The sequence below is a fragment of the Nansenia antarctica genome (assembly GCF_963989245.1).
Source record: "Nansenia antarctica genome assembly, chromosome: 3".
NCBI lineage: Eukaryota > Metazoa > Chordata > Actinopteri > Argentiniformes > Microstomatidae > Nansenia > Nansenia antarctica.
Genome location: NC_137688.1, coordinates 16,379,377 through 16,404,686, shown reverse-complemented (window position 1 = coordinate 16,404,686; position 25,310 = coordinate 16,379,377). Strand labels below are relative to the sequence as shown.

The 25,310-nt window shown below is 45.6% G+C and overlaps 1 protein-coding gene across 1 annotated transcript; it reads left to right on the top strand.

Annotated features, from left to right (window-relative positions):
• Positions 1-23,992, top strand: gpm6aa (glycoprotein M6Aa; the record flags this gene model as incomplete). The annotated part of the gene is made up of 7 exons (XM_080525660.1): positions 1-37; positions 16,250-16,442; positions 17,045-17,201; positions 17,883-18,036; positions 21,058-21,134; positions 21,558-21,623; positions 23,840-23,992. 7 exons carry the CDS (start codon positions 1-3, stop codon positions 23,990-23,992), a joined length of 837 nt encoding a protein of 278 aa, XP_080381786.1.
• Positions 23,993-25,310: the final 1,318 nt, after the last annotated feature.

Sequence of the window (25,310 nt, the reverse complement as noted above, 5' to 3'; positions counted from 1 at the left end):
ATGGAAGAGGATATGGATGAGGGACAGACACAGAAAGGTAAGGGAGGCTAAATCATCCTTTCAGGATATTCTATTCATTCTGTTTCCATTTCCATTTAAAAATGTATTTCTTTGTGTGTGTGCATGTCGGTAGATTATAGTAGTTATGCAGAGAGGGCTGAACCAATATTTGCTTAATACCTCAAGGATAAAAAGAGCAGCTGTTTTTGGTCCATTCCTTTGTCATGAAGTGACTGAAGTGTGTGTGTGTGTGTGTGTGTGTGTGTGTGTGTGTGTGTTGTCTGCTGTAGATACAAGAGAGAGAGCAAGAGAGAGAAAGAGAGAGAGGGAGAGAGAGAGAGAAAGAGAGAGAGAAAGAGAGACAGAGAGAGATATAGAGATACACAGAGAGAGAGAGAGATACAGAGAGAGCGATAGATAGATAGAGAGATACAGAGAGAGATAGAGAGATACAGAGACAGAGAGAGATAGAGAGATACAGAGACAGAGAGAGAGAAAGAGAGAGAGAGAGAGATACACAGAGAGAGAGAGAGATAGAGAGATACAGAGGGAGAGAGAGAGAGAGAGAGACAGAGAGAGATAGAGAGATACAGAGAGAGAGAGAGAGATAGAGAGATACAGAGAGAGAGAGATAGAGAGATACAGAGAGAGATAGAGAGATACAGAGAGAGAGAGGGAGAGGGGTGTGAGCCGCTTCTGTGAGGGCTCAGGGAGGCAGCAGTCTTTGTTCGTTGGCTGAGGCGAATGCTGAGAGAGTGGAGAACTCAACCCAAGCCCCTCCGCTAATACCCGAACCCCCCATTATGTCCAGATTTACAGCCATTGTACCCAACACCAGCACCGCTACATTGTCCTCTGATCAGGAATTGGGGATTTGAGGCAAGTCGGTGGATTCTGTGTTGTTCACTTGCAGGGAGTGATGTTTGCTTTATGCAGAGAGAGAGAGAGAGAGAGAGAGAGACAGATAGAGAGGGGGGAGTGGGGGTGAGGGAGGCTCTATTTATAATTGAAACCCCCCCAGCCCCCTTCCCTCCTTGAGTGGTTGTTGAGGTGTTCGCTTGAGGGCAAAATAGCTGTGGATGAACATATTAATGTTTGGCGTCTACACAGAGGTCTTGAATACATGCATTCTGTCAAACACAACAATATTTGTTTGAACACTCGCTGTGTGAAAAAATACAAAATAAAAAGGTGTGACGCTTTCGTTCGTCTAAGATGCATCTCTCTCCTTCTCTCACCCCCCCCCACTCCTCCTCCTCCCCCCTTCCCTCCATTTTCCCTCCCTTCTCAGGTTCTGTGCATATGACAGTGGCTTCATATGTCTGTCTCTCTCCCCCCCCTCCCTCCCTCCCTCTCTCCCTCCCCCCCTCCCTCCCTCCCTCCCTCCCTCCCTCCCTCCCTCTCTCCCTCCCCCCTCCCTCTCTCCCTCCCTCCCTCCCTCCCCCCCTCCCTCCCTCTCTTCACTGTATACCAGTGTTCCACAGGCGTGAATGAAGGCAGAGACTGTTGCTATGGTGCTGGCCAAGTCTAGCCATTATCCCTGCAGCTGACATTTTGGTATCCTGGGCACCGTGTACACAATGTGTGTGTGTGTGTGTGTGTGTGTGTGTGTGTGTGTGTGTGTGTGCGCGTGCAAGCCACAGATGTTAGATTAGTCTCACCAGTGGATACAGAGTAATTTCAGAGTGTATTTCCTGGTAGGATTCCTGGTAGGATGGTAGTATGGTTGATGATGTAGTGGACTGCATATGAAGGGTCTTCACCTGTGGAATAGCCACCGGAGACTCCCTGATACCAGTTTTGATGGAACATGTCTTGGTCGCCATCAGTGACTATTCTCTCTTGCTTTCTCTCTCTCTCTCTCTCTCTCTCTCTCTCTCTCTCTCTCTCTCTCTCTTCCCCCCATCTCCCTCTCTGTCTCTCTTTCTTTGTCTTTCTTTCTCTCTCTTCCCCATTCTCTCTCTCTGTCTCTCTTTCATCTTCTCTTTCCCCCACCTCTCTCTTTCTCTTCCCCCCCTCTCTCTCTCTGTCTCTCTTTGTCTCTCATCTTCTCTCCCCAACCTCTCTCTCTCTACCCCCCCATCTCTCTACGCCCCCCCCCCACCCCCCCCCCATAGCGTTGGCCATGTCCATCGTTCTGCCTAGCCAGCTGACAGAGACAGGCGGTGGCCAGGTTTAGCTTAGCAGCAGCAGCTCATACAGCACAGCCACGCCCACTCATCTGGGTTAAGAGATGACCTGCAGGACTAGGACTAACTAGGGACTATCCATAATGACTTAGCCAAGCACTCTAACAGAGCTAACGCTAGCCTCCGCCAACCTGAATGTGGCTAATGGGCACATCTTTTCTCAGTCAAATGGGCTTGCTATACATAAAACATGCAGCGGAAGGAAGGAGCAAAACCCTAATGAACTGTGGCCGGAGACACACTTTCAAAGACTTCAGAGAGTTCAGAACACAGAGTTTGAGTTCTCGAGTTCAAGAGTTCTAAAGTTCTGAAGTTCTAGTCTTCTGAAGTTTGAGAGATCTACCGTAGAAGCGCAACTGAGTTGGATGACATCACTCAATGCTATGTCACTGGGGATAATGGTGTGATATGTATTGTATATGATGTTTTTTTAGTTTTGTGACATGGGAAATAGAGTTGATGAATAAACCAATGAACTGCGGCCAGTCACACTTTCAGTACACAGACTTCTGGATCTGGATCTTCTGTTCTACCTCCACCAGCCTCCCCTGGGGTTCTACCTCCACTAGCCTCCCTAGGTGTTCTCCCTCCACCAGCCTCCCCTGGTGTTCTACCTCCACCAGCCTCCCCTGGTGTTCTACCTCCACCAGCCTCCCCTGGTGTTCTACCTCCACCAGCCTCCCCTGGTGTTCTACCTCCACCAGCCTCCCCTGGTGTTCTACCTCCACCAGCCTCCCCTGGTGTTCTCCCTCCACCAGCCTCCCCTGGTGTTCTCCCTCCACCAGCCTCCCCTGGTGTTCTACCTCCACCAGCCTCCCCTGGTGTTAATATTCCTCACAGGAAAGCATCACCCAACTAGACACTGAAGCACATAGAAAGAGCCTCAATGTAAAATGGGATGGATAAACAAACAGACAGAGATAGATCCATGGGATGGGGAATACATTCTCCTGCTAGGATCAAGTACAGTATGTGCAGTGTATCTCTGCCCAGCAGCAAATAATGCATTTATAGAGCACTGTTGATCTTTGCAGTCTGGTAGCTCCAAAAGTAAAAAGCTCCAATGTCAACGTGACATTTCAAGTTGGATACTGTTTTGGCGCAACGAAAACATAAATATTAGTGACAAACATGGATTTGTTTCTGGAACTTCAGCATCACATCACCACCAATAAATACTCTGTTGATAGAGTACTGCAGTTTTAACATTTAGACAGTTCTCCACTGTACAGCATAGGGGAGGCTGGTAGAGGCAGCAATCAGAGGACGGGCTCATTGTAATGCATGGAGAGGAATCAGGAATGGTATCAAATGGAATGAGGAATGGTTTCAAACACGTGTTACAATGAGCCCGTCCTCCAATTTCTACCACCTCCAGCCTCTATCTTGCACTACATTGCTGCATAGCCAGTGGTGACCATACTGAGGTAATAATACTCAGGACCATAGTTAATTCGGTAACACAGTATAACAGTTTATAATGTGTTTATAATGCATCGTAAGACTTATAAGCATGCATGGTCATGGTCAGTGTTGTGACTTACAGAGACCCACTGCTATTCCAACCAATCAAACAGAAGCAGTATCGAATAGCATGATGTCATAGACAGCAGGGGAGGCTGTGGAAGTAGAAATCGGAGGACTGCCTCATTTTAATGCATGCAACGTAATGAGGAATGCTATCAAACATGTGTCATTCAGTTCTGTGTATTACAATGAGCCCTGTCCTCTAATTCCTACCTCTACCAGCCTCCCCTATAGTAGATATTGTCATTCTAATCAAGTTAATGTATATTAGTCATATAGAGTCCCTCCTTTGCCCTCAGCAGCCCCACACCACCAGGACCAGGCCACATTAGGAAGACAAGCTGATTTAAGTGCACTTCCTCTGGGTCAATCCCTCCAGCATCTCCCCCCTCGCCCCAGGCTCTTCCAGGGTGGAGGTCAGAGCTTCAGGTCATCTCTGGGTCGTTCTGTCAGAGCGCGGGGGGGGGGGGGGGGGGGGGGCAACGGCCAGGGAGGGTAGTGGACAGTCAGTGGAGAAGAGTACTGGTGGAGGTAGACATCAGAGGACAGGGGAGGCTGGTGGAGGTGGACATCGGAGGACAGGGGAGGCTGGTGGATGTGGACATCGGAGGACAGGGGAGGCTGGTGGAGGTAGACATTGGAGGACAGCGGAGGCTGGTGGAGGTAGACATTGGAGGATGGGCTCATTGTAATACATGGGACTGAGTGAGAAATGGTATCAATCATTCTAATGCATGGAACAGAATGAGGAATGTCTGATACCATTCCCCATTCCATTCCATGCATTACGATGAACCCGTCCTCCGATTTGATACCATTCCTCATTCTGTTTCATGCATTATATTGTCCTCCGATTTCTACCTCCACCAGCATAGCGGCCAAGTAATAAATGTAAAATATCTGAATCATGTTCCCTTCCCAATTATACAAGTATATTATATAATATATAAGTATAAAAGAGTAATACTTGCTTCGGTCCCTCGACACTGCAGCAACAAGAGAGGCAATAGGGAAACAACAACAATAAGACAAGAGACAACAGAGTAGTATAATAATAGAAATAATTTTAAAAAGTATAGAAATAGCATGAGTATAGCCCTGAATAGAGCTGAAAGCTGTGTCAGTGTGCATCACCATGCAGGGTGCGGTGTCTCTGACAGCCCTACGTGTTCCTCCTGCTAGCCAGCGGACCTGAGATTATGAGTCAGGCGCGCCAGGTGGACCCTGCCCACTTCAGCTGACTGCCAAAAGTAGCTTAGCACAGCATGCTACATGCCAAGATTCGCTAGCAACAGACTAACCGAAACGCCCTGAAATAGAACAGACTAATTCATTACCCCATTTTAAGATGTTATTATTATTATTATTATTAATAATAATAATAATAATAATAATAATAATAATTCCTTCTTCTAGCATTGTAACTGCCAATGGCCCCTGGTTTTTGGCATTGATTACTTTTTCTTATGATGACTGATGGATAGATGATTCACTTACTTAGACAGATGTATTAAGTTGTTAGTCTCTTTTATTTGGATAAACGCGTCTGCTAAATGCGTCTGCTAAATGCGTCTGCTAAATGCCAAACATGTCAAATGTAATGTAAATATAAGATAAGATGTTACGTCTACATATTCAGTTGATGATGAATGATCTGATCACATATCATATTTATTATATTGGTCTCTAATTATATATCTTATATAACATACCTCAAGACCTATTGCCTTTGTTCAACTGTACATATCATATTGATATGCATCTCATGTATATTCACTCATTATATATTCATTTATTTATACTCACTGTAATATCTTATACTGTAATATCATGCACTGTCTACATAATCATGTCTTTTGCACCATCTGGTTAGATGCCAGTCTACATTTCATTGTCTCAGTACTGTGCAATGACAATAAAGTTAAAGCAATAAAGCTAATCTAATCTAATTTAGATTATTATGATTAGACAACGATATCATAATAGTGCCTGTGTTGGCAGTGGCAGATACTACTGTGACTGCTTCTGGTTTGAATGGAAAATGCGCACCTGTTAGCATTTACTGAGCCAAGGTTCTACTCCGCAAGCCAAGGTTCTACTCCGCAAGGAGCTCAAGAGTCTCTGCCCAAGAGTCTCAACCTGTTACAGAGCTGTTATTTCTCATCGAGTAGGAGGATATCAATGCAATAGTGCAATATCATCTGAACAGTGCCATTCTTGGCCATCGTATAATCCATTCAATAATTAGCTTGTTTAGAGATGAAGTGAAATATTCCAGCTCTTTTTGAATAAACGTTTTGGGAATATATTTGGGAATTGTGTTCCACTGTGGCTCAGTTTGGTAGAGAATGGTGCTAACAATGCTTTGGTTGTGGGTTTGATTCCTGCTGGGACCATAGATACTGAAAAGTGTATTCACTCACTGCGATCTCAGTCACTTTGGATGAAAGCGTCAGCTAAATGTAGTATATTATTATATTATATTAGAATACATCTCCTATTGACTTGAGGCATCAGTGCATGATCTGTGAAATTCCAAGTTCCACACATGGATCTCAGGTTTTGGATTTACAACCCATATAAATGAATTTGTGTGAAGTCACAATGTTTGCTGATCTTCCAACCTGTCCCCTCACCACCTCCTCCTCCCTGTCCATTCTTCCTGCTCCCAGCTCTCTCCACACCATTGGAGGTCAAGAGAGTTCCTCCAATTGTTCCCCTAAACTTTTTTTCCATGACTATTATTGGCAGGCTTTCTGAGGAGCCTTGTGTTGTTCCCACAGTAGTGAGTCAGTTGCGTGAGCGAAAGGTTGGAGGTGAGGTGATGCAGGTGCTGGAGGAGAAAGCACGACATCCTATCGGGAGGGCTTTCCAGTGGATACTCATCTGGGTATCTTACACCCGCCTGTGAACCGCTGAGTGTAATGTCTGGATGTGAACAGCCGAATGTAATGTCTGGATGTGAACAGCCGAATGTAATGTCTGGATGTGAACAGCCGAATGTAATGTCTGGATGTGAACAGCTGAATGTAATGTCTGGATGTGAACAGCTGAATGTAATGTCTGGATGTGAACAGCTGAATGTAAAGTCTGGATGTGAACAGCTGAATGTAAAGTCTGGATGTGAACAGCCGAATGTAATGTCTGGATGTGAACAGCCGAATGTAATGTCTGGATGTGAACAGCCGAATGTAATGTCTGGATGTGAACAGCTGAATGTAATGTCTGGATGTGAACAGCTGAATGTAATGTCTGGATGTGAACAGCTGAATGTAAAGTCTGGATGTGAACAGCTGAATGTAAAGTCTGGATGTGAACAGCCGAATGTAATGTCTGGATGTGAACAGCTGAATGTAAAGTCTGGATGTGAACAGCTGAATGTAATGTCTGGATGTGAACAGCTGAATGTAAAGTCTGGATGTGAACAGCTGAATGTAAAGTCTGGATGTGAACAGCTGAATGTAATGTCTGGATGTGAACAGCTGAATGTAAAGTCTGGATGTGAACAGCCGAATGTAATGTCTGGATGTGAACAGCCGAATGTAATGTCTGGATGTGAACAGCTGAATGTAAAGTCTGGATGTGAACAGCTGAATGTAATGTCTGGATGTGAACAGCCGAATGTAATGTCTGGATGTGAACAGCCGAATGTAATGTCTGGATGTGAACAGCTGAATGTAATGTCTGGATGTGAACAGCTGAATGTAATGTCTGGATGTGAACAGCTGAATGTAAAGTCTGCATGTGAACAGCTGAATGTAAAGTCTGGATCATGTGAACGGTTCAGTGAAGTGTATGGATGTGAAGAGTTGAATGTAAAGTGTATGGATGTGAAGGGTTGAGTGTAAAGTGTATGGATGCGAAGGGTTGAGTGTAAAGTCTATGGATTATGCATGTGAACACTTGAGTGTTGAACACTTGACATACATGAATACTGGAATGTTAAGGGAAGCAATGAGCTTAATGGTACAAACACAGAAACTAACCTATACAAGTGTAAGACCCCTCATATCAGAGTGACACGTTCCAGTTGTCAAAAATATTTCAAACCGTCACAGAATCGACCTTATTAGCTCTCATCACCGAGCACTAGCTACAAAGCTCAACCCGCTAGGCTTACAGGAGCAGTCTATCACCATGGACAAAAGGCGCTAGCTTGCTAGCTCACAGGCCGTTTCACGGTGCCCTCGTAAGGCCAAATCTGGGGCTGAGCCTGGGCGATCAGACCTGGCCCAGTCCAGGGGGGATAATCAGGGTCATGTGTCTCATTCACTATTGTCCCAGTGAGGCTGTTGACAGACACTAAGTGGGTCAGGGCTCTGAAGTGGCTGGCCTAGTCTCTGACTCTTTTTTTTTTTTTTTTTTTTGCGCTGCCGTTGACATGGCAACCATACTGGTTGATTAAACATGTGCAGAGGGGAGAGAGAGAGAGAGAGAGAGAGAGAGAGAGAGAGGGAGGGGGAGAGTAGTGAGGTGGAGGGAGAGAGAGACAGAAAGAGAGGGGGAGAGAGAGAGAGAGAGAGTGAGGGGGGGAGAGAGAGAAAAGAGAAAAAGAGAGGATTCGGGAGAGTGCATGCGTGCGCAAGAGAGAGAGAGAGAGAGAGAGAGATTCGATGTAAGGGAAGGGGGATGAATGAAGAAATGGTCAGGGAACGTTAGAGAACGGTTAGAGAATGGTTAGAGAACATTAGAGAACGGTTAGAGAACAGATAGAGAACGTTAAAGAACGGTAGAGAACAGATAGAGAACCAACCACATGAGACACGTATGCCCAACATTCATACATTACAACACATCTCACAGACTACGACACCATCCCCCATCCCCACTGCCCCCCCCCCCTCCACCTCCCTTTCGGAAATCCTCAGGCCTAAGTATCTAATGAACATCATTAAATGTGCAAATGTGCCTTTACGTACACCAGACACTCGTTTTCTTTAATCTCTCTCACCCACCTACCCTTTCTGTCTGTCTCTCTTCCTCTCCCTTTCTATCTCTCTCTCACCCACCCACTCTTTCTGTCTCTCTCTCTCTCCCTTTCTGTCTCTCTCTCACTTTCTGTCTGTCTCTCTATCACCCACCCACCCTTTCTGTCTGTCTCTATTCTCCCTCTCTTTCTCTCTCTCTCCCTGTCTCTCTCTCTCACCCACCCACCCTTTCTGTCTGTCTCTCTCACTCTCTCTCTCCCTTTCTGTATGTCTCTCTCTTTCTTTCTCTCTCATACTCTCCCTTTCTTTCTTTCTTTCCTCCTCTATCTCCCACCCACTCTTGTCTCTGGTGATTGCACTCATTTGTGTGTTAATTACTGCCTTCTCTGTCTTCTCTGTGGTGCTTTTGTCTTCAGCCATGTTTCAGCCATGTTTCCTTTGAGGGAGCTGACCATTATACAATACTTACCAACACTACTGAGAATTCCGTGGATGGAAAGAGGTCCTGTGTGTGTGAATACTTGTATATGTGTGTGCGTGTGTGTGGTTGTGTGTGAATGCTTGTAGGTGTGTACACGCCCGTATGTGTGAGTGTGTGTGTATGTGTGAGTTTGTGTTTAGATCCCTTTTGCCTGTCGGACATGACACTGACAGATGGAGAGGGGTGGGGGGGGCATGGGGGGGTGTCCTTTCTCTTTGTTTTGGAGAGACGCCTTCTGTCGGTTGGACGGGGGGACATGTTTGAGGTCAGAGCCAAATTAAAGCCTTCACTTTTTTCCTAAGAGGGGCTTTTTGTGAGGGAGACAATTGAGGGAGGGGCCTGTGTCTTGATTCAGCATTTTATTTGCAGCTTAAAGCTAATCCACACATAGAGGGGTTCTCTGGAGAACGGTTTGGTTTGCAGTATGTCTAAAATGTATGTTTGAAAGTTGAAAAACAATTACAGTTTGACAACAAAGGAACTCATAGCATAGCATAGGCTCCATTCTCTGTAGATGGAATCCTAGTAGTAGAAGTAATGGTAGTAGTAGTAGTAGTAGTAGTAGTAGTAGTAGTAGTAGTAGTAGTAGTAGTAGTAGTAGTAGTAGTAGTAGTAGTAGTAGTAATAGCAGTAGTAGTATAGAAGTGGTAGTATAGTAGTAGTAGTAGTAGTAATATAGTAGCAGTAGTAGTAGTAGTAGCAGTAGTCATAGTAGTGGTAGTATAGTAGTAGTAGTAGTAGTAGTAACAGCAGTAGTAGTTTACTAGTAGTAGTAGTTTAGTAGTAGTAGTAGTAGTAGTAGTAGTAGTAGTAGTAGTAGTAGTAGTAGTAGTAGTAGTAGTAGTAGTAGTAACAGCAGTAGTAGTTTAGTAGTATTTTAGTAGTAGTAGTAGTAGTAGTAGTATGGTAGTAGTAGTAGTAGTAGTAGTAGTAGTAGTAGTAGTAGTAGTAGTAGTAGTAGTAGTAGTAGTAGTAGTAGTAGTAGTAGTAGTAATAATAGTAGTAGTAGTAGTAGTAGTAATTTGATTAGTGATTCCCAGTAATGGACTGAAATGTCAACAATTTACATACTTAAAGAGAAACAACATTTATAGAATAAATACTGTCTTTCTTCTGAGAGATAAACAGATTTTTGCACTCAATTTAATGTTAAAATTAAAAACATCCATTTTAATGGAATTCTGTTTGTTGTGGACATGTAGTGGTTTGATACCACTCTCTATTCCATTCCACACATTACAGTGAGCCCGTCCTCCGATTTACATTTACATTACATTTTTGGCATTTTTGGCATTATTCCAAAGCGACTTACAATTAATACATTTGACTAAGCATGTGAATCATCAATCCACCAGTCGTAGCAGGAAGAGTAATCTAGCTCAGGCCCGGGGCCATTGGCAGTCTCCGTGATAGAAGGAACAAGAAGAAACCAAAAAAAATACAAACTACTTTTTTTGTATAGACACTGGAGAAACAGAGAAACAGTACAGGGGGGGAAGTAGAAGTCTTGGGGGACACAGTAAAGGGGAAAAGCACAGGAGACGCAGTGCTGGGGGTAGTAGATGTCTCAGGAGGAGCCGTTAAGGTGTAACCTGAAGAGATGGGTCTTCAGTCTCCGACGGAAGATGGGTAGTGACTCTGCAGGTCTGACAGCCGTGGGAAGCTCATTCAAGCGTGTAGTGAAGAGACGTGATCGGGCAGCGCGACTGCCGTGTTGGTGTAGAGGTGGTGGGGCCAGTCGGCCAGCAGAGGTGTAGGAGCAGAGTGAACGGGCTGAAGTTTGGGGGGTGACCATTGATTGATTTCTACCTCCACTAGCCTCCCCTTTATATACAGTACCTAGCATCCCACTCTATCAGTAATTGACTCCACCCTCCCACCTGCTCTGACATATCAGAGACTTCACATCTCTTCTATTCTGTCTCTATGAGGAATGGTATCAAATCAAAACACGCGTGTTCGATACCATTCATTGATACCATTCCTCATTCCATTCCATGCATCACAATGAGCCCCGTCCTCCGATTTCTACCTCCACCAGCCCCCCCTGGATACCTAAACACACTTGTCAGACTGTGAGTACTGTGTGATCAATGGGAACCCCAGTGATTGGCTCATTGGGCTGGCGTGTCCCGTTGCAGGTAATGCAGCACTAATGCAGGCGAGCGTTAATAATGCATAACGGTGACGGTCGCTGAGCTGCGCTGCCTCTAAATTATGGATCAAGAGCCTCGCACTCGCTCCCGTCAGTCACTTCACACTGCCTGGAATTTCCAACGGAGCGCATCTCACAGAGTGAGTCAGGATCAATGGAGGGAACTGAGAGAATGGCTAGTATTGAAGCTGTTCGGATGGGGGGATGGGGGGTGGGGCAGGAGGAGAAGGGAGGGGTGGTAAGATGTTGAGGTAGAGTTTCAGTCTGGCTGTTCAGGAATGACAGGCGTTTATGAAGTGGTGATATCTGAAGGGCTGCTAATGAATCTGTTAGGGTGTGTGTGTGCGAGTGGGGGGGGGGGGGCTGTTGTTGTTGTTGTTGTTGTTGTTGAGGTAGAGTTTCAGTCTGGCTGTTCAGGAATGAAAACAGGCCTTTGTGAAGTGGTGATATCTAGTGCAAAGATGGCAGAGGGAGAAAGAGACGTTAGCTCTTCTTCGGAGAATGTAGTACTAATGTATTTGTTGTAAGTCGCTTTGGATAAAGGCGTCTGCTAAATGCCAAAAATGTAAAATATAAATTATGACCTATGGATGGCAGTTGTAATGGTGGGTTAAGTGTGGTGATTTGCTTCGACCCCTTGACATGATGATACGATGATGTCATCCATTTACTTATTGATGTGTAAGAGGATCCTGTTGATGATCCGTCATTAGCTTCCTCTGAGGAAGTTCCTCACAAAACGAAAACGTTTTTTCTCTCCACCAAATTAGCCGCACATGGTCAATAATCGCACCTAATCAAATCAACCTAATCAAACATTCCATTAACATCCTTTTCTTTCTTATGATGACTCAGTGTTAACCTAGCACTACCCACCCTTCCCGGCCCTTCGCAGTTGCCATGGTAACAACAGCCCCTGTGTTTTGGCTGGCGTCTCATCGGCAGAGAGTCCCAGCGGTGTTACGCTCTGTTATATCATCGTTTGATCGCGTTTAGCGATCCATAAATTCACACCACCAGACCCGTTTATAACTCACCTCTAGTCATAAGCATAAGCAGTCATAAGCAGCTCTGGCGTTTGTTTTTTAATGATTCCAACAGCGGACACATTTATCAACACCAGAGCAATGCCAGAGTTTCACTGAACGCTGAACACACTACTATATGCAACCAGCTGTCGATGGTAAGAGAAGTGTCAGCTGCAACAACAATACTGCATATTAGCTATTTCAAGAAATGAGAAAAAAATTGTTACAAAGAAGATAATCACATTTCACTTGGAATACACGGAATACTTGACTTACTTGACTTAGGTCCTTTTTCTTCGGGTGTGAAGAGTAGGGCCTCCAACGAGTTTACGCCACCGGTCTCTGTCCCTCGCCACAGCAGCCGCCGCCTCCCAGGATCTTAGACCCAGCATGTCACGCTCCCTCTCGACGGTTCTTCTCCAGGTTTCTTTGGGGCGTCCCCTTTTTCTTCGTCCATCAGGGGTCCATCTGAGGGCTATGCGTTGATGGTCATCCGGGCTTTTCCTCAACACGTGGCCGATGTACTTCCATCTTCTCTTTCTGATCTGCGTGCTTACCATCTCTATACCAGCAAGTTTTCTCACTTCTTCGTTTGACACCAGTGTAGGCCAGAATATTCTCAGCATCCTTCTTAGGCATTTGTGGACAAATGTGTCTAGGCACTGTTCGTCAGCCGCTGTCATCTTCCATGTCTCACAACCATATAACAACACTGAGATTACATTTGACTGAAAGATTTTCATCTTGGTCTTCCTCCGATACTGACTGCTGTTCCACAACTTCTTTAAACGATGGTAGGCGTTCCTTGCTTTTCCTATACGAATCTTCATGTCTTCAGAAGCACCACCTGACGTTGTCATTGTTGCACCGAGATATGTGAAGGTGTTGACGTCCTTGAGATCTTTCTCATACACTGTGAAGGCTGTGCTTTTCTTGGCGTTCATCCTCATCGATTCCGTTTTGTTTGCATTGATCCTTAGCCCTGTTTGTAGACCATATTCATTCAGACGGTCAAGCTTTTGTTGTGCATGACTCCATGATTCTGCTAACAATACTATATCATCTGCATAATCTAGATCTTCTAACATGTTCATCATTTGCCACCTGATCCCTGTCTTTCCTCCACTCAGTGTTCTCCTCATTATCCAGTCTACAACTAGTAGGAACAAAAAGCCTGACATCACGCAGCCTTGCTTCACACCTGACTTTACCTCAAACCACTGAGACTTCCTGCTGCCATGCAGTACTGCCACCTTGCAATTCTTGTAGAATGCCTTAACCATTGCAATAAACTTGTCTGGTATTCCATATGCCTTCATGATCTTCCATAGGGTGTCCCTGCTAATAGAGTCAAAGGCTTTCTCATAATCTACAAAAATGAGGTAGAGGCTAGAATTCCATTCAAGTGATTGCTCTATGATATTGCGGAGGATAAAGATCTGTTCTGCTGTGCCTCTGTTCTTCCTAAAGCCAGCTTGCTCCTTCCTAAGCCTTTCATCCACTCCATCTCTCAGTCTTCTTACAATACATCTTCCTAGAAGCTTTGCTGGTATTGACACACGGTTTGACACATTGATTGACACATTGATACACGGAATACACCTCCAATAAATTTGTATCCCTCCTCCTCTGCCTAATCATACAATAGAGGCATAATAGTGCATAGGCAATAAACCCCTGGTTGTTGACATGACACGAATCATTAACATCAAGAGGCAATAAAATCGCCTACATTGTCTCTCTCTCTCTCTTTATCTCTCTCTCAGTAGAGGGCTCCCTGTTACAGACATGGGCTGCGTTCGTAAATTCGTTCTGAGAGCGCCAGAGCGCACACTGGGTTCAATGTCAATCAGGGACCAAGTAATTTGATTGGACAAGAGGCATTCCATGAGTGCTATTCAGATTTCCAGAGTGTATTTACGAACGCAGCCATGGTAACCTCACTGAGACCAGGCTTTCCTGGTTCAGACTGCTTGTGGAAATCCTTCACAGAAAGTAGCTACAAAGGGCTGGACACCCAGCAGACTCAGACTCAGTCCTCATCAAGCGAAGCAGGCGATAGAGGAGGAGGAGGAGGAGGAAGAAGGGTACTTGGTATTCCAGTCAGGATCAGTGCAGAGACAGAGGCAGGGCGGTGAGGAGGAGGAGGAGGGCTAACGCTTAGTGCCTTCGCTTCTGCTACGACGGACGAAAGACGATCCGGTGAAACTACAACAGAGGAGATGGAGGTCACATGATGGTGATGTGTGTGTGTGTGTGTGTGTGTGTGTGTGTGTGTGTGTGTGTGTGTGTCTGTGTGTGTGACAGATTGGGGTGGGAAACACATGTATGTATGCCATTTAGCTGACACTTTTTATCCAAAGTGACTTCCATTGCAGTGAGTGCATACATTTGCCAGTATACACAGTCCCAGCGGGAATCAAACCCACAACCTAAGCGTTGTTAGCAGCACCATGTTCTACCAACTGAGCCAGACACAGAGGACCACAGCTGGTAGAGCTGAAACTAAATGTGAACAGCGATTGGACAATAGATGAACGCAGGGAGATTTAATCAAGGGGGTCTAATTGGGATGTATGCTCTCCAGAGGAATTCTTCAGTTGTAGAAGCATGAAATTACATTGGTCTTCCTCATTAGCGGTGGGCATTGATTTGGGGCCATGTTGCAGGCATTATGTGGTAAGGAAATATCGTTTCATTAGATTTTGGGCTCATGGTGTATTATCTGGAATTAAATGAATGGGGCTGAAGCCCGCTAATACATTTGGAATGGGAGAAACCTCAAACTAATTGGGTTAGTGTGATAACACGATTCAAAACATACAATTCTGTGTCTCAGTGTGCCAGTGGAACGTAGATTTGGTTCCAGAACTGACCGTGTAAATGGTTTGCAAAACCACAGAAACATACTGTAGTAATTTGGAATGAGGGAATTACTCACAGCACTGACTCTCTCTCTCTCTTTCTCTCTCTCTCTCTCTCTCTCTCTCTTTCTCTCTCTCTCTCTCTCTCTCTCTCTCTCTCTCTCTCTCTCACACACACACACACACACACACACACACACACACACACACACACACACACACACACACACACACACACACACTCCTCTGAGAAGAGTATGAATTGATTCCTATGAAAATCAGAGACCCTATAAAAACAAAGATATTGATTCCAAAATGACATGAACTATTATCGTTGCATTAAGATGGACTCAATTCAACTTATTGAGTGATTTGTTTATGACATTTGAGCATTTTAGCTCATTTTAAGAGTGTCATTGCAAAGGGTATGAATACTTATGCACAAGGTATTTCTGTATTTCAATTTTAATTTGCATACATTTCTACAAACTTGTTTTCACTTTGTCATTATGAGGTATTGTATGTGGATTGATGACAATAGTATTTTATTTAATTCATTTGAAATTGAGTACAACACAACAAAATGTGGAAAAAGTGAAGGGGTATGATGACTTTCTATAGGCACTGTATATCTAGTAACCAATGCCATATTGATAAAACATTCAAATAATTTGTTGATAATAGTGGTCATACAAACATGGCTTCCCTCATACAGAACACACCACAGCAGGGCTCAACAAGACTGATGTCTCATCCACTCCTCTTCTCTCCTCTCCTCTCTTCTCCTCTCCTCCTCTCCTCCACTCCTCTCATCCGAAGACAGTTTCTCCTCCACTCCTCTCATCTGAAGACAGTTTCTCCTCTCCTCCTCTCCTCCATCCTCTCCTCCACTCCTCTCATCCGAAGATAGTTCCTCCTCTCCTACGCTGCCTCAGGCTCTTCTTCTGAATGGTGAACATTGTCTTTTGTCTTCTCTGAGTGATGGCTGACCTTTAACTGTCTACCCCCTCTCTCTCTCTCTCTCTCTCTCTCTCTCTCTCTCTCTCTCTCTCTCTCTCTCTCTCTCTCTCTCTTTAGGATGTCTTGAGTGCTGCATCAAATGCCTGGGCGGGATCCCCTACCCGTCCCTCATCGCCACCATCCTGCTGTACGCGGGCGTGGCGCTGTTCTGCGGCTGCGGACACGAGGCCCTGTCTGGGACCGTCACCATCCTGCAGAACTACTTTGAGGTGGTGAAAGGACCCATGGACTCTCTGGATGTCTTCACCATGTGAGTACAGGCCAGAGACACAGACTCACCATAGAGACAGACTACATCACCAGAGACACAGACTACATCACCATAGAAACAGACTACATCACCAGAGACACAGACTACATCGCCATAGAAACAGACTACATCACCATAGAAACAGACTACATCACCATAGAAACAGACTACATCACCAGAGAAACAGACTATATCACCATAGACACAGACTACATGACCATAGAAACAGACCAGATCACCATGAAAACAGACTACATCACCATAGAAACAGACTACATCACCATGAAAACAGACTACATCACCATAGAAACAGACCAGATCACCATGAAAACAGACTACATCACCATAGAAACAGACTACATCACCATGAAAACAGACTACATCACCATAGAAACAGACTACATCACCATGAAAACAGACTACATCACCAGACACACAGACTACATCACCAGACACAGACTACATCACCATAGAAACAGACTACATCACCAGACACACAGTCTGGAGTCTAGTTTTGAACTCTCTCCCCATTCCTTCAGATTATGAAAAACGAAACATAAAAACGTAATAACAACAGTCTTCACCGTGTTCTCTCTGTCCAGGATTGACATTATCAAGTATGTGATCTACGGCATCGCCTCTGCGTTCTTTGTGTACGGCATCCTGCTGATGGTGGAGGGCTTCTTCACCAGCGGCGCCATCAAGGACCTCTATGGAGACTTCAAGATCACCACCTGCGGACGCTGCGTCAGCGCCTGGGTGAGGAGAGGAAGATGATGATGATGATGATGAGGATGGTGATAATGTGGTGTTGATGGTGGTGGTCATGATGATGACGGTGATGGTGGTGATAATGATGATGATGAGGATGGTAATAATGTGATGTTGATGGTGGTGGTAATGAATGAATGAATGAATGAATGAATGAATGAATGAATGGTCTTTATTGTCATTGCTACAGTACAGGTATCAAACAACGAAATTTAGGAGGGAAGTTAGGAAAGAAAAAAAAAAACACTTAAAAAAAAACACAAGAAGGGAAGGAGCTGGTTTACATAAATAAAGGCTATGTACACTATCCACTATACTATACTGTACAGATAGACGACTAGGGTTGTTATATTGCACATAGTGTTATTGCACATTTATTTAAAGTGTCGCAGTTTGCAGGCTTGAAATGTACATATATAATGATGATGATGGTGATGGTAGTGATGATGATGAATATGATGGTGGTGGTGGTTGTGATGATGATGATGATGATGGTGAGAACGGTGATGATGATGAGGATGGTGATGATGAGGATGGTGATGATGATGGTGATGATGAGGATGATGGTGGTGATGGTGGTCGTGGTGGTGATGCTACCTACACCAGCGTCCCTGCATCCCAACCTTGAGTCTGACATTGTCATGTCCCCCCCTCCCTCCCTCTGCTCAGTTCATCATGCTGACGTACATCTTCATGCTGGCCTGGCTCGGGGTCACTGCCTTCACCTCCCTCCCCGTCTTCATGTACTTCAACATCTGGAACATCTGCCAGAACACCACCATCTTGGAGGGCGCCACGCTCTGCTTGGACCCGCGCCAGTACGGTAAGGACCACATCAGGGGAGGCTGGTGGAGGTAGAAATCGGAGGACGTCGACTCATTGTAATACATGGAGCGGAATGAGGAATGGTGTCAAACATGTTGCGTTCCATGCATTACAACGAGCCCTGTCCTCCGATGGAGCATTGGTATAGGCTGGGCCATTATGGTATTACATCAACTAATACATAATTAACTATATCATAAAACCCTCAGGGTACCAGTCATCTTCACTAGTAGGGTGAGGGTGCTGTGTATCAGACTGTACTTCAGTTGAGGCAGAAATCGGAGGACGGGCTCATTGTAATGAATGGAGTCCCCCTTCCCCCTCCAACGTCAGGTCTCTGGCTAACAAGATGGACGAATTGAGACTGCAGGTCGCTACTAACAACACCGTGGGAGATAGCTGTGTGATTATTCTCACGGAGACCTGGCTAAATGACACCATCTTGGACTCCGCGGTCGGGTTGGAAGGAAGGACTTTACACCGGGCGGACAGGACGCTGCTTAGTGAGAAGACGCGCGGAGGCGGCCTCATTATATATACGAAGGACAGCTGGTGCTTAAACACAAAAACTGTAAGTAGCCACTGCTCCCCAGACCTGGAATACTTGACTGTTAAATGCCGACCCACATACCTCCCGAGGGAATTCAACGCAGTGTACATTACATGTGTTTACATACCGCCGAGCGCGGTTGGTAGCTTAGCATTGGCGCGGCTATATGACGTCATCAGTAGTGGACTGAGCGCGGACCCTCAAGCCGTACACATCATCGCGGGAGATTTCAATCATGCTGACCTGAAGGTAGTACTACCGAAGTTCTATCAGCATGTTAAATGTGCAACAAGAGGAGAAAAAACACTGGATAAGGTATACACCAACATCAAGCTTGCTTACAAGGCTAGACCGCTAGCTCATCTAGGCATGTCTGACCATGTGTCAATCCTCCTGATCCCAGCCTACACTCCCATGAGGAAAAGTGCTCCCATCACCACTAAGACTGTCAGAACCTGGCCAGCAGGGTCCGCTCCACTGCAGATCTGCCTGAATGACACCTCATGGCAGGAATATGAGCATGAGGACCTGGAACAGTTCACGTCGTCGGTTCTGAACCACATAGTGAACTGCACCAACTCAGCCACCGTGGACAAACGGGTCCGGGTCTACCCCAACACGAAGCCATGGATGACTGGGAAGGTCCAAAAACTGATCAAGGAGAGGGACAACGCCTTCGCAGGGAAGGGCACACTGCTGTACAGCACCACCAGGGCTAACCTAAAGCGCGGCATCCGGGAGGCCAAGGCAGACCACAGAGAGAAGATTGAGGAATGCTTCCTGAGCAACGACTCCAGGCGGGTGTGGCAGGGGGTTCAGCACATGACAAACTTCAGAGCCAACAGGCTCACAGCCGCGGAGGACGACCCCCTGCTGGCGGAAAAGCTGAACTCCTTCTACGCCCGGTTCGACGAGGGGCGAACGGAGGTAACCACAACACAAACACCACTCTCTCCAGCTCTCAGCAGCCTCACCCTCACAGAGCATGAAGTGAGACGCGTGCTGAAGGCGGTGGACCCCAGGAAAGCCTCAGGGCCGACATCTTTTCACCAACATCTTCAACCAGTCCCTGTCCCAGGCCACCATCCCACCCTGCCTGAAAACCTCAACTATCATCCCAGTCCCGAAGAAAAGCACGGTGAGCTGCCTAAACGACTACCGCCCGGTGGCACTCACACCAATCATCATGAAGTGCTTCGAGAAACTAGTCCGGGCCCACATAGTCACACGCCTCCCGCCCAACCTGGATCCATACCAGTTCGCCTACAGAGCCCACAGGTCCACAGAGGACGCCATCGCGACGACTCTCCACTCCACTCTATCCCACCTGGAGAGGGGAAACAGCTACGCGAGACTGCTTTTTGTGGACTTCAGCTCTGCCTTCAACACCATCCTTCCAGACAGGCTAGTGACCAAACTACTAGACCTGGGTCTATCACACTCTATATGTGCATGGATCAAGGACTTCCTGTCTGACCGCCCCCAGAGGGTGCGGGTGGGCTCCCACACCTCCACAGCCCTCAGACTCAGCACTGGGTCCCCCCAGGGCTGCGTGCTAAGCCCCATCCTCTACAACCTCTACACCTACGACTTCACCCCCGTCCACCCCAGCAACTCCATCGTAAAGTTTGCAGACGGCACCACCGTGGTGGGCTGCATCTCGGGGGGGGACGAGGCGGCGTACAGGGATGAGGTAGAGCAGCTGAGCAAGCTGTGCAAGGTTAACAACCTGCTGCTGAACCAGTCAAAGACCCAGGAAATCATCGTGGACTTCAGGAGGAAAAAATCTGAGGTCCAGACCCTGCTCATCGACGGAGGGAGCGTGGAGAGAGTCTCAACCCTCCGATTCCTGGGGGTGCACATACAGGATGACCTGTCCTGGAAGAACAACACAGCAGCCATCATCAAGAAGGCACAACAGCGGCTCTTCTTCCTGAGAGTCCTTTAGGAAAGACCACATCGGACAGGAGATGCTGGTGGCCTTCTACCGCTGCGCAGTGGAGAGCATCCTCACCTACTGCATCTGCAACTGGTTCTCCAGCTGCACAGCCGCAGAGAGGAATGCGCTACAGAGAGTCGTGAGATCGGCCCAGAAGACAAGTAAAACAATACATCTCTGCAACTCTCTGTGAATGTGGACATCAGTTTTCTTTCCCCATTAAGAGTTCTGTACAAGCCCCATGCCATTCAAGAAACAGTCGTTATAGATTTGGTAGATACAGTCCTCCTGTCTCTCTGCATTTTTTTGCAATATTAAAGCCACTGTAAAATCCATCACTTTATTACCTCATCAAAGTAGGGTTACTTTTTTTACTTACTTACCATACTTATTATTATTGTTGTGTCATTATTGTGTTTTGTATTTGAATGCTGCAATGTCAATGTTGAGGAACCAAAGTCAAAGAATTTTACTCTTGTGTACTACAGTATAAAAGCGATTCTGACTCTGATTCTGATCTCTCTCTTCAGGCATCGTGCCCATCGGCGAGGGTAAAACTGTGTGCGCCGGGTCTGAGAAGTTTTACAAAATGTGTGAATCCAACGAGGTAGGTGAAAACAAACACACATATAAACTATAACATTATTCATTGTTTTTAGAAGTGAAGCATGTTCTCATGTTGATACGAGAGGTTTTGAAAGCGTTGTTATTGTTATCAATGCAATTGATATTGTCAATTGTAATGCCTTGTTACTCCCATGCATTAGGTGGCGCTCTACGCCACCTGTTAAGTGTAATTGGTAACAATGTCCTGGAGCTAATAGAGTTAAAATGGACACCACACTAGAAAGTGTATCACTTTATTATCAGGCAAACGTAATACCAAAGAAGAAGAGGCTTCCTGACCTTGAAGAGAACGTAGAGCTCCTCCAGTAGAAAGTGTATCATATATTATATATTATATTATCAGGCAAATGTAATAGTTATTGCAGCCTGACCGACATGTCCTCCTGCGTGTCCTGGTCTACAGCTGGATATGACGTTCCACCTGTTCATCTGTGCTCTGGCCGGCGCTGGAGCAGCTGTCATTGCTATGGTGAGACACACACGCACACATGCGCACGCATATGCACACGCACATACACATGCACACACACGCAACCGCACTCACATGCACACACACACTCACACACACAGACACAGACGCACATGCACACGCACACACACACACACACACACACACACACACACACATGGACAGGCATGCGCACACACACACACACACACATGGACAGGCATGCGCACACACACACACGCACGCACACACACTCACACACAGACAGCAGATCCACACATAGACAGACACACACACACACACACACACACACACGCACACACTCAGACACACAGACAGACTCTCACACACACTCACACACACACACACACACACACACCCTTCTCCCCCTCCGTGAATATCATAGGACCTTCCAGTGCTATGGTATGGTGAGAGAGACAGCTACCGAATGAATCACTTCTCTATCCGATTCCGTGTGATATCACATCTAACGAACCATGTAATCTCTCCACAAATCTCCACCCGTCTCTACAGGCCTGCGTAGATCGTAAATATCTCATATCCGGCGTATGAAAGGAGAGCAGACACAGTGATTTCTGTCCTGTATGTAATGGGTCCTTATTCAACGACATACTACACATGGACACATTACGAGGGTGTTATTTGACCTGGCTGTTCTCACAGGGTCATGGTAGGGGAGGGCAGGTACACAGTGCTGATGTAGGGAACCTGGACTGTTATGTTTTGATGTGGCTGGCTGAGAGCTGCAGCCTGTGTTCTGCTGCACGCCGATGGGAATGGAGGAATGGAGGGAGGAGGGAGGGAGGAGGGAGGGAGGGAGGGAGGGAGGGAGGGAGGAGGGAGGGAGGGAGGGAGGAGGGAGGAGGTGTTTTGGTGCAGTGGAGAGATTTTTTCTCCCCCTCTCCCTCTCTCTCTCCCTCTCTATCTCTCTCCCCCTCTCTCCTTCTCCCTCTCTGTCTCCCTCTCTCTCTCCCTCTCTCACGAAGATGCTAGTCATGTCACAGTGTTGTCATGGAAACTGGCAGAAGAAAGGGCTTCTGAGCTCGTTGGAAGCATCAGTCAGTAATTTGTGAGGAGCCATTTTCTAAGAAAAGACAATGCCGTCGTTAGTGAGGGGATGGGGGTGGGGAGGGGGGCTCAGGGCAGGGTGAGTCTTTTGGACCGCAGCCCTCTGAACCAAACATAATGAAAACAGTCGGAACACGGATATGTAAAATCTATACATAAGGTCTTTGCACTACATGTCCTCCTGGTTAGCTACTAAATGCCGGCTTTTGTTGGAATCCTCGCAGCCTAGTTGGCCTTTGTGTGTGTGTGTGTGTGTGTGTGCGCGCGTGCATGTGTGTTTGAAATTCAGTAAAGGCGTACAGTGTATGACCGTGAAAAGGGTGGCGGCGATATAACAACCGTAGCCATTGAAGCACAATACAGTCACACTGTGTCTCCATGGAGCCTGCTGCCATGGGAACCCAGGGCTGCAGCTCTGAGACTACACTGCCACCTGCTGGCTGGTCCGTGTCAGTGTCTACATATCTCACCCAGGGCTGTACAGGCCACACACAGTGCAGCAATTCTGCTGGTGATGTCATGATGTTGTCAACACCCACCCATAATAATACTAATAATAATACTAATAATACTACTACTACTACTACTAATAATAATAATAATAATAATACATTGTATTTGAAGTGCTTGAAATGAAATAAATAAGTAAAAAAACTAACAAAAAAACCCTATAAGTTGTCATAAGATGCAGTTGATGATGGTGAATATAGGTGACCACAACCTCCACAATGCAGTGACTGGTCATCTCAAGGAGACAGCAGGGAGCGATAGAGGAGGAGGAGAGGAGGAGGAAAGGAGCAGAGCAAGAAATGAGAGATGTGACCGTGACCGTGACCCTGAACCTCACGTTCCATTTATTTGTCATTACATTGAATACAAGTACTCGCAAGAGTTACAGTATATAAAAAAAAGAGTTATCAAAATAAGGCTGGATGTTTTTGTAAATCTCATGAGATTGATCAAAATAAGCTTGTATTGTCCTTAAGCGGCGATGGAATACCCCCCCGATACATGTCTACGACATCCACAAAAACAACAAAAACAACAGCAACAACAACAACAACAATAACAATAGAATGTAATAAAGATAGTGACCCCTGTCCCTGATATGACCCCTGACCCCTAATCCATCTCTCTCTGCGTTCCAGATCCACTACCTGATGGTCCTGTCGGCCAACTGGGCCTATGTGAAGGACGCGTGCCGGATGCAGAAGTACGAGGACATCAAGTCCAAGGAGGAGCAGGAGCTTCACGACATCCACTCCACGCGCTCCAAGGAGAGGCTCAACGCCTACACATAAGACCCCCAGCATGAGGCCTGGTCCCTGGTACCGCCCCTCCCCCCCTCCTCCCCCGGCCCTCACCCCCCCCCCCCCACCATGCCCTCCAGAGGGGGTTAGGGTAGCGTCACGGGCCCCCTCGCCACCTCTGATGTCACCGGTGCGCCATTCGACAACGTGGTCCGGGGGACCCTCACTTAACCCCCTCAAACAGCATTTCAGATGAAGAGCCCCATGACCTCACTCATAGACTGTATTATTATTATTATTATTATTATTGTATTAGAGTTGTTATTTGTAGATAGGTAGTTTTGAAGAAGAATTAGAAGTAGTAGTAGTATTAGAATTAGAAGTAGTAGAAGTAGTAGTAGTAGTAGTAGTAGTAGTAGTAGTAGTAGTAGTAGTAGTAGTAGTAGTAGTAGTAGTAGTAGTAGCAGTAGTAGTAGTAGTAGTAGTAGTAGTAGTAGTAGTAGTAGTAGTAGTAGTAGTAGTAGTAGTAGTAGCAGTAGTAGTAGTAGTAGTAGTAGTAGTAGTAGTAGTAGTAGTAGTAGTAGTAGTAGTAGTAGTAGTAGTAGTAGCAATTGGCCAGTATTTTAAAAGTAAAACACTTTGGAAGATATATATTTTTTAATGATTTTACAAAAATAATTTCAACAAGTGTCATATTCTTTTGGTGTATTATTTATTTCTCTCCATTTTGTTTGAGGGGGTCAGTAGGGGCTTTAAAGGGTTTCAAGCACATTTCTCATGTTTGTGTGTCTAAAAATCTAATTTTAAACAACTACTTTATGTACATGAATGAGTGATCGGTTTTTTGAAGACTAAAAACATATTTTAGATATCATTCTCATAGGGGAACTGCAGTATATCGCTTATGAAGCCTTCAAATATGAGTATACTGCCAGGGATCTCAATCACTATGAAGTGAAGGAATTCAAATCTGACTATCAACTGTTTTTTCTAACTGCAGTTACACGTTACAAGATGTTACCAAATTATTATTAGAATAAACCATATATTTGCTAGTTGTGCCAAGCCTGTTAAACAGGGAACATTGACCTCGGTCAATATCAAAGACGGGATTAGTCGCTAAAATGATAAACTCTGGATTATTTTATGATACGCAGGGCACCTTGTCAATTTAAAGCTATGTGAATGACTCCATTGTCTTTGATCATCATAAGCGCCACATAAGCACATGCAAACATGTTTTCATAAGCCCTTTTTTAATTTCTTAAAGTGAATCTTTATAAATACTAGTATGAAACAAGTTTTTTGGCAGATCTCTGCACTGTATATATTGATATATAAATGCATACTTATTATGTTAAGCACTTCA